At 34.9% G+C, this 11,222-nt stretch overlaps 1 protein-coding gene across 1 annotated transcript in view; it reads left to right on the plus strand.

Annotated features, from left to right (window-relative positions):
- The first annotated feature begins 3,461 nt into the window (after nt 1-3,461).
- The window catches only part of LOC117109406 (solute carrier family 35 member E2A-like), a 31,108-nt gene continuing 23,347 nt past the window's right edge, over nt 3,462-11,222 (plus strand). The window contains exons 1-2 of the mRNA XM_033251756.1: nt 3,462-3,670; nt 5,842-6,321. Of these exons, the coding sequence (XP_033107647.1) occupies nt 5,868-6,321 (454 nt within the window). The 5' untranslated portion in view covers nt 3,462-3,670; nt 5,842-5,867. The remainder of the gene's footprint in view (nt 3,671-5,841; nt 6,322-11,222) is intronic.

Raw genomic sequence — 11,222 nt, forward strand, 5'->3', positions numbered from 1 at the left:
TATCTTGGAAAGACGTCTTTCCAAGATAACGTGTCTTGGAATTCCGTCTTTCCAAGATAATTTATCTTGGAATTCCGTCTTTCCAAGATACGTTATCTTGGAATTCCGTCTTTCCAAGATACGTTATCTTTGAATTCCATCTTTCTAAGATATTTATCTTGGAATTCCGTCTTTCCAAGATCAATTATCTTGGAATTCCGTCTTTCCAAGATACGTTATCTTCGAATTCCGTCTTTCCAAAATACGTTATCTCGGAAAGACGTCTTTCCGAGATAAATTATCTCGGAAAGACGTCTTAATAAGTGTTTATTCCATGTTTCCAAGATACTTGGAATTGGAAACTCTGAAACTCGGAAGGTCACTTTAAGCTTCCGTACTTCAGAACATCGGCTCACTGCACACTTTAACACAGTAAATGAGTTAAAACCGGACCCCCTTTTCTCACAAAATGGGCTATATAATTTGAATGGTTTCAGTTGGCAATCAGATTATGAAACTAGGTTTTAAGCTTTATAATCATCTATATATTTTTACAATTAATGCAAAATTGAGTGATCATGTTTCTTTCAAAATTGACTATCTCTTATGCTTTTGCATAGGAAAAGGGTTAAAATTAGAGTGTTTTTTGGTATTCCTGCTTCTTTTTACCATAACTCTGCAACGACAATTCGCTAAACTTCGGGGTGAACGGTCAATTGTAACTCATAAATTAAGCTTTCTTTTACCATGTAAGTCCCATGATGGTTGCTTAAATAACCATTAATCATTTTTTCTTTACAATTTTGTATTCAGAACTGTTTTTACCCTTTCTATGAATGACATCACGCGCTTAAGGCCAATAGCAGCTACGAATTTCGAGTTTTTTGGGGGTTGGTGCGTTCGTGCATAAGATGTAGGTCAAATTTACCTGAATGAGCTTTTGTCGCAAATAGAGGAAAAGTTTTCATTATGATTTCTAGTGAGTAATGTTTGGACCAATTGCATAAGACAGACTCCTACCAAACATGGGGTGTTCACACAGGTTGAGCTTAAGGGTCACAGTGGTTATCTCTTAAAAAATGACTGGGTTCATGTTCTATTGAACATAGTATTTCTCTAGTTATTATTATTATTATTGTTATATTTTTATTGTAATATTAATTATATAATAAATATAATAATATAATAATAATAATAATAATAATAATAATTAAAAATAATAATAGAGCCTAATATAAATTCGAAATAGAAACAAACAATAATAGTAATAAACTATAACTAATAGGACCTATTAAATAATTATTATTGTAAAAAATATCGTTATCAGTATTTTATATATACCATACACACATACATTTGAGGGGGTTGCACGCACCTCCAAAAAATACTTACTCAATTAGTTTAAAATTACCTAAAATTTCCTTATTTTGCGAGGAGCCCCCCTCACCTAATCATCGATCCCCCTCATGCGACCTTCGCACTCAGGGGGAGCTCACCCCCTCCTACTGTAATAATAATAATAATGATAATAATAATAAGAGTACGTTTTTGTATAATTTTTATATTAAATAATAATAATAATAATAATAATAATTAGAATAATAATTAGAATAATAATAATAATTAGAATAATAATAATAATAATAATAATAATAATAATAATAATAATAATAATAATAATAATAATAACAATAATACACAGACAGACGTTTTGCCGACAGACCTGGGCCGAATGCACTTTTGAGTGTACCGGTCTTTTGCCGATGATAGGACATTTTGCCAACAGACTGTTTCGTCGACAGCCATTGCGCCGAAAGTAAGTTCGCCGATAGCCCTTCGCTCGAAGCCAATTCGGCGACAAATTCGCCGCCAGCTAATTTGCCAATAATTGAAAAAAATATTATGACAACATTTTGACGTACAGTTTCCCTACGTCGACGGACCATATTGGAAGTTGTTGCAGCCCTAATAATAAACATAATATAGGCCTAGTAATACAAAATTTACCTAATTACTTGGTAATGGGCCTATTATTATTTTTTTGTATATACCGGTACTGTTCGCATTAATTGTTGTTGTGAATGCTGCTGTCGGAGAAAAGTCTATCGACAGAAGTAATTTCAGTCAGTCAAAAAATACGAAAATGATTTACAATTTCAAAAACTACAATTAGGGGCTATTATAACATAATGTTGGTGAATGTGCCGTCGCGAACTGTCGGCGAATTGATTGTCTGCAAACGAGGGCCTACTCGGCGGATTGACTGTCAGCAAAGTGTCCTCAACAAACAAAGTCGGTGAAATTCCATATATGGCCCGGAATTGCATGCCGGTGAAAAGTCTGTCGCATTCGGCGAAACACACTGTGGCGAATTTTGTTTATTGAAACCGTGAGTAGGCTATCGCAACCTCATAGTAAAAACAGGGAAATGTTTAGTAAAACCTCGAATAGGACACATGGGCGTCTTTTCGAGATTACTTTTGAAAACTAAAGACGGCGGTGGGAAGTGCTTCTTTTCAAAGTGAATGCTGTAAATATCATAATTGTTATAGGCCTACTATAAAACCTGAACATCTCTCCTCCATAGAATTCGAAATTCTGCTCATTTTTAATACAAAAAACATTTTTTTTTAAATTATAAATTAAAAAATAGGCCTATGTGAAAGACAATCTGTTGCACAAATTAGGCCCTACATGATATAAAATGTAACAAGAACCATTTAATATAATTTATACTATAAAGTAACAAATGATAGGCCTATAATTTATTAAACGTAGGTACATTTGTAATGTATTAATTATGTTATCGCATTCATAGCAGGATCCCGAGCAACCCTGCAAAAAAGATACTTTCTCATTAAACGGTGTTTCTAGTACAACCACAAAATCCTGTTGACAAAACCCAATACTGTTTCGAGGAATTTAGTTTATGCAAGATCACAAAGTTGTATTGATACGTTATGGCCTAATCAGAAGCAACATTGAGTCTGCATTATTAACAGATTTTAGGCCTATAAACTGTAAACGAAGTGTTTAATTGTTTATTCCGTTTCTTCGACATTCATTGGCTCGAAAAAAGCCCATCTTGAGAAGCAGTGGCGGCGCCACCGTCTGAAATCTTGGGGGTGGGGGATGGCAAGTGAGGGGAAAGTTAACATTTTAGGGGGGGGGGGATATGTTTTCCTAGTAGACAGGAAATACAATTATAATTTATAAATTCACAACATTAACGGAACGGTTCTAATGGGAATTGTTATCTTTATTTAATTAAGTGATCAGTAAATTATACAAATGTAAAAAAAAAGTTAGTTAAATGCATTGTTTTTAAGTGGCCAATGACCTTGAAGAGTACTGAGACAGACCAATAGAAGCAATTAATTTTGTTGGCCAATCTTACAATGCTAATTTTTTTTTCCGGTAAACTGGTGGCGCCATGTCATGGGTTTTTTTTAATTAATGGCTTTCCGGTTTTACCAGTGGTTTCAGGCTCGTGGTTTTAGTGTTTAGCGGAGGTTTGATTGTGCTTCAACGTATGAGAGCGCTATTTACCAAAATAAGTACACGTTGACCGCCATACGATACCGCCAGGATACTAAACTAAGTCTGCAGTTTGTAGCCTTTGCTTAGTAACTAGAGAAAGATTCGGAGTTCCCATCATGCATTCAGTAGGATAACGTTCTGTTTAGAACTGGTGAGTCAATGAATTATAAAACTCATTTGTTACACTAATTAATATTATTGAATAAAAGCATAGGTCTTGTCTAGCCTGGCTAGGCCTAGGCCTAGGCCTAGTAGTCCTACTTAGCTACGAATACGCACTACAATTAACAGGCTAGGCCTACCCTAGGCCTCATCCTAGGCTGGAATCTAGGAAGGAGACTATTTATGCAGCTGGTGGCGCTAATGAACTTTAGTACCCCACCCTAACCTTAACGTCAACTGCAGTCTTTCTATGACTTATGTTTAATTGTTAAGACCCTAACCTTAACGTCAACTGCAGTCTTTCTATGACTTATGTTTAATTGTTAAGGTTAGGGAGGGTTAGAGTGGAGTACTAAAGTCTAAAGTGCATTATTAGCGACCACCTCATCCTTAATTATGCTAGCTTTGATAGGCTACTAGCTTGAGCCCTAGTAATTTAACTGTTCCCTGATAATATTACTACAATCTAGCCAAGGCCCCTTCAATCACTGAATCAGGCCAGCCTACTTAATATTAGGTTTCATAGTGAACGTTGGTACCGTAATTCCAACTGCAGTGTATCACGATTAAATTTTAAAAACCACTCACCAAAAGACTTTTTATTACACCTGTTCATTCAAAATAAACATTTTGTGTGTTACTGTTAGAAAAAGGGAGTGTGGGGTGACTTAATTTCACACAAGTGATAGCAACACTGGTTTGTAGGGGCTTAATGATAGCCCTAATAGCAAACTTTAAGTGTAGGTTTTATGTGTATGCATTTTTAGTTGGTTTTTTTTTTTTTTTGGAAATAATAAGATTAATTTCGGGTCAACCTAAGCTGTCTTGTTTTTAAAATCATTTATTTCGATTCCAGACCTGCCAACTCACCCGGTGCTGTCGGGTGTCACCCGATATCTAAACAAATCTCCAGTTCTCTCGATCGAATGTAATTTTCACCCGATTTCACTGATTTTACAGGTTCCCTCCGCAAAATATTACGATTTATGCATAAATGATTGATTAGATCATTATTATTCAATGTATTCGCCGTGATAGACAAGCAGCAATTTAATAAGTTGTTTTGCAGTAATTTTGTCCCATTGATTTTATTACCACTATGGTTTGTTTTGATGTGTCTGTTTTAGTAAATTGCATCATCTTTTGGTTAATTCTGGAAACTTTTTGGTAAATCTCCAGATTTTTTTTAAGATTAAAAAAAAAAATCTCCAGATTTTCATGGCCCAGAGGTTGGCAAGTCTGAGATTTTGTTGTTGAAATTTAACTCTTGTAAATATGACTGAACTTATATATTTATTTCATTTTATGGCGCTTTAAGTATCAAAGCACCTTGCATTACAGTAATCAAGAAACAAACGACATTGAAACACCACAAATGCAGACAGCAAAAAACACTGAGATATCAGGGGCATGTAGGCTGGTTTTGGCCTGGGGTGCGAAAAATGAGCATGTGAAACAAAATCTCAGAATGCGGAACTAAATCACTATTCCATTTTAAATATTTTAACCCACTTAGTGGAACTAATTTGCTGCCATGGGGGAGGGGGAGCACACCTGCATCCCCCAGCCTAGCCCATAGATATGCAGTAATGAACTGTTGGCACCTTGGTGTTCAATGCACTTTACATATAAGAAGGTTTTTTTTGTGGATAAAAAAAAAACATTCTTTGATCAATTTTTTAAAGAAAATATAAAAACTCTTAAAAAACAATTTTCAAATGAGATGTTAGAATACCCGTTGCTTCTTAATTTAGTTTCATTATATATTTTTGTACTCTGGAAATTTATCATTTGACTAGAGTTCAGAGTGGACCACCAATGGTGCTGGCTTTCCCTTGACTGTTTCAAGCTCTCAAATTTTCTGTGACTAAAAACTGTCATAACTCATACAATAGTCATGATGTGCCCATATTTAAGCATTTCATATGTTTTTGTCCAATGAAATTTTGTAGTTGGGACGGCACTTTATTCTGCATCTGCACATTGTACATTTGTTCCATTCGTTTGTCAAATGAATAATAAGTGCATAAATTACTTAAAATAACATAAATAAAAAAAATAAAAAACACTGAAAATATTTTTCTGATCTATGAAGCAATTTTACTTTCTGTCAATAACAAAAAAAAATGTTATTAATTTTATTATATAACAAATATTCAGTGTTTCAGTTGATAATAGGGGTCAAAATGACCCAATTTCAACGAGGCCAAGGTGATGCTGCGACATCATGGTACCAGGGAAGAGAGAACAGGGATCACAGAGTTAACCATGTAACCAGGACACCACGTACTCGAAACCGTTCTACATCCGATGATGTCCCTGAGTCACCTCGAACGGAGAATAATTTCCAGGCCTCATCTCAATATCCATACAGCGACACACCATTGACTGCTGTCAAGCAAGAGATGGCTGTAGGTTTGCAAATAGAATCACAAAAACATGTAGAGTTCAGTAAAGGTGACATTTCATCAGTTCAATCACATTCCATGGCTATAGAGGGCACCCTTCATCGTAATAAGGACAACTTAATGACAATGACGGCACTAGGCTACCTAGTTTGCTGGTATATCTTCAGCTTTTGTACACTTTTCTTGAATAAATACATCTTGTCCACTTTGGGAGGAGAACCCAAAATGCTTGGTAAGTACTTTACTCTATTTTTTTTTGTTTTTTACTTTTGAACTCTGAACCTGTAACCATTTTATTCATGTTAAAAATGTAATAATCAAGAGCTGTCCATCTGTTACTGAATAAACTCTTCCTCCTCCTCCTCCTCCTCCTCATCATCATCATCTTTATCCTCATCAACACATCATCACCATGGAGATGATTATCTTGGTGGTTAAGATGCTTGCCTTCCCATCCCAGTGTTCAATTCCTGTCATGACAACAGGGTTTTTTCTCACAACCAAAACAACTCCACTCCCTAAGCCTCAAAATAAAACTTAATTTTTGTAGAGCATCTTATTTTATTTTTGTCTTGTGAACGTATTGTCCTTAGTAAAGTAATTAGTTCGCTGTTGGCCTATTCTATGTCCTGAGCCTAAAAATAGAATAAAATAACATCATCATCATAATCATCATCATAATAATCGTCATCATCATCAACATCGTTGTCGTCACTGTCTCTGCTGCTGCCACCGCCAATCAGATCACTAATATCGACTAAAACCGCAATTTTAATCCAAAAAAATGTGCTGGCTTCAAATGACTTCATTTCCAATGTTGGGCAATGGATCCCCTAAACATGAGCTTCTGCGATGTTGCCCTGTCATTGAGAAAATTCTCACATTGCTACTTTTCAGAATATAGGTGTCCCAAATGAGGGGTTCTACCGTACTTTAAAAGTGTGTTGTCTCCCATATTATATTCTCATTACACAAATAATTGGAAAACTCAGTTTCGGTCACAAGGATTATTAAATATGCCGATGACACAGCTATTAATTGTAAGTTATCTAAATGCTAACAATTCCTCTGTTATTTATAGAGTTCAATGAAGATATTGAAATTTCAACATGTGACTATTGAATAAATTATATAGATTTAAATGTCAGCAAAATAAAAGAGAAGTTAATCAATTTTTCTGTTAAATATATCGGACTAAGTGTGCTCCAGTTGAATTTAATAGTATACTTAAAATGGAAAAGGTTGATCATTATACATATCATGTAGGCATTGTTTTATTTTTAGGCAACCAGTTGAAATTACACAAACAAGCGGAATATGATAAAAAATTAATCTCTAGACAAGCCAGTAAGATTATAGGTCGACAAGTTTCATCACTACATATTATGTATAAGGATGTTATTGTTAATAAATTTTGTAATATCCATAAAAATGGAACTCGTCCTTTGTTTTTAAGCTCCAGATTACTTTGTAAGAGAGAGCCAAATATTAAGCATTACAGAAAATCCTTTAATCCAACAGCAGTCAGATTGTTCATGAAACCATTTAGATAACTAAGAGCAGCCACTCTGTAGAGTGCATACCTCAAACCCTGTGCCTGAATACATAACAACTGCAGCATACCCATAGTGAAATAGTGTAATCGTCCTTCGTAAATATTCGGTAGAAATAAATATAAAAAAAATAAAGGTCCTGATAGTATGATCACTCACACAAAGATCATACAAAATCTGGTTTAATTTTAAACATTTTTTAAAAACTTAATTCTTAAATAGTTTACGCAATTGTGTTTCATTGTTGTTAAAAATTGGTAAAAGCGGTTCTTGATAATTATTTGACATGTTTTTAATTTTTAACTATTTTATTTATATTTTATTTATTTTATAATTTTTTTTTTCTACGGCCTTCTATGGGCAGTAGACACTCTGAACTCAGTTTGTCAATCTGGAAGCATAAAGTTTGACTATGAAGTTGACATTACGTAACTGTTTGGGAGAATTTGCTCTGCAATGTCAAGTTCTGTGTAGGTAGGCCTAGATGTTTGATTTCGCTAAATTTGACAATTGTATGCCTAGGTAGTAAAGCTATGAGCTACTGATTTTAAATGTGTTACTTATAGTACAGTATGCCTGGTGTTAGGCCAAGCAAAGATACTAGAAATACAAAGATAGAGTTCTCCACACAAAAAAAGTGTTCCACCGAAATGCATGGTGGGAATACAAATAATGGGACGCCCCCTACAGCTGGATCTAAAAAAACTTGTGCCAAACTTTCGTTACCAAGTCGTCGCGTATTTTATTATCAATTCTCAATTATTATTTACTAGATATAAAAACAAACTAGAATAGACACCCAGACAGTGACATCGGTGAATACATAACCTCCTTTTTGGCAGTAGAAATCGCTGCTATTATCCAAATAAAGCACAAAACAATTAAAGCATAATCATGAATCAGTAAAGAATAAAACAACAATACAGCGCAGAATCGTATGGCCGGACGCACTCTTAGTGAAAAAGTTTTCCTCCATTGGTGGAAAAGGAAGTGCGCCTTTTGCGTCTGGATATACTTAGCAACAGAAGGGCGCCTTGTACGTTGGGCACGAAGTATAGAAAACTTGCATGGTTAAAAAGAAGGGCGCCGCCTACGTTGGGCACGACTTCCGCCTCATTTTTACAATGCGAGAACTCTATCTTGTATTTCTAGTATCTAAGGTAGATGGAAATTTGGTTTGACATTTAATTTTGGGTCTGTTTTGTCCGTCAAGTTTCAGTTTACATTACTTCAGTATAGGTTAGCCTATGCTGGTATCTGTCATTGGCCCGACGGTCATTCATACAGTACGTAGTCGACTCGTAGCAGCCCTAGCTAGTATAGCTAGGCTAGGTCATCCACAGAGACTAGTAGGCTAGGGCCTACTAATTATGAGGGGTGGTGCCAGAATTTGCCCGACGGGGAGTCCGATGTCTCTGACAAGAGCAAAGCCCCCCTTGAATGTTGAATGAGTTAAAAGATAATAAGTGTAGTAAAAAAAAAAAGCATGTCAAGCGGTAGACATATGCTTCCGCTGGGAACCTAATTGTTTATTTCATGCAATGACCAACTGAAATTCCTCTTTGGATAATAAAGTATTTTTAATAATCTGCAAGGAATTTCCTGATGTTAGTTAGCCAGATTATCGTACATTTAAGTAAAGGAAACTAGTAATATTTTTTTTATTTGGCCTAAAAATATTTAAATCTATGTAAAAAAATATTAAAATACATACCAGTAGGCATAAAAAAAGTGCAATACTGTACATTAAACACAAATAATTTTATGCAATACATTAAACACAAACAACTAAAATTAGAGATACCATATTGCAAGGTTATAAAAAAAAAACATTCTAAATACATTGCCGTTTTAACATGATGTCAAAGGATTTTGCTTTAAAACCTTATTCCACTTGAGGCATAATACAAAAATGTACAATACTAATACACACAAATAATATGAGGAATTTAACTAAAATTTGAGATGCAAGGTTATAAAACAAAAAAATTCTAAATACGTTTCCACTTTAACATGATGTTTACGGATTTCGCTTTAAAACCTAAAATTCACTTGAAGTAGGTCATAGCTTTTGAGGTCGTGAGAGACAGTGGAAAGCCATGACTAGGACATATAGGACATTTTGTACAAATCTGTAACATACTGCAGCCAGATCAAGAAAGTCAAGGGCAAATTCCATATTGACACATCTTGAATCCATATTGAAAAGTTATCAATACTGTATCAACAAAGGTCATTTAAATATAGGAGATATTATATTTTGATGTTTCGATTTTGATTTAGCAGAGAAAGAGCGAGGAATTATTGCTTCAGATTACTGTTTAAAAAGCCTGGTACCGGTAATTTGAGAAATTTCTGAAAATGTCTCAAATTAAGTTATGATCATTCATTTGCTCACATATCATGGTATCGTTGGCTTAAACTACATAGAGTTTGAATCAATTACAGTTATACCTTGCACACATGCATTTTCTAATTGTCAATAAACATTGGACTTATTTTTTCCTCTTGCTTATAATTATTCTTGCGTTACTTTCAAACTTGACATGTTTTTTTTTTACTACACTTATAACTCATCCAACATTCAAGGGGGCTTTGCTCTTGTCGGAGACATCAGACTCCCTGTCGGGCAATTTCTGGCACCACCCCTCATAATTAGTAGGCCCTAGCCTACTAGTCTCTGCGGATGACCTAGCCTAGCTATACTAGCTAGGGCTGCTATGAGTCGACTACGTACTGTATGAATGACCGTCGGGCTAATGACAGATACCAGCATAGGCTAACCTATACTGAAGTAATGTAAACTGAGACTTGACGGAAAAAACAGACCGAAAATGAAATATCAAAAGAAATTTCCATCTACCTTAATAATACCAGGCATACTGTAATATAAGTAACACATTAAAATCAGTAACTCGCAGCTAGCCTACCTACACAGAACTTATGGTACATATGATATGAATCATGTATAGTGCTTCTTTTATTCTTTCACTGTGTCTACTAGGAGATATAATCCTAGTTATATCTCCTGCCTGTTGATTTTCTTAACCTCTACCTATTCTCTCCGTTCTGTTTCCGGTTCCTGTTTATCTGTTCCCAAATCCAACAAACTTGCTGGTGATAAATCTTTCTCTTCCTCTGCTCCAAAACTGTGGAATAATCTTCCTATTTCCATCCGAAATGCTTGTAGTACTGAAGTCTTCAAAAAACTCTTAAAAGCCCATTTATTTCCTAAATAATCCTCTTCCTACAATAAACCTTTTCTAAGCGCCTTGTATCCTTTGGCAAAAGGCACTATATAAATTTCTATATTATTATATTATTATTGGTATAATTAAGGAAATAGTACCTGTTTCCCATTGACCATCTTGGGTGTGCCATACCTCAGAGTAAAAGAAAAAGAAAATAAAAGCGCCCTCATTCTCCTTTTGTCAAAATATTACCTCGAGAAACTACTTTTTTAGTTCCTATGCATGTAATGCAATAGGAACTATTGTAATCACTCTTGCTATTTCCTATGTTTTTTATTGTGTGTAGTGTGTATGTGTGTGTGTAGACATTTATGCAAATGCGCATGCGT

The sequence above is a fragment of the Anneissia japonica genome, unplaced genomic scaffold, assembly GCF_011630105.1.
Source record: "Anneissia japonica isolate Jap-2015-1 unplaced genomic scaffold, ASM1163010v1 scaffold287719_len1884721_cov185, whole genome shotgun sequence".
Classification (NCBI taxonomy): Eukaryota; Metazoa; Echinodermata; class Crinoidea; order Comatulida; family Comatulidae; genus Anneissia; species Anneissia japonica.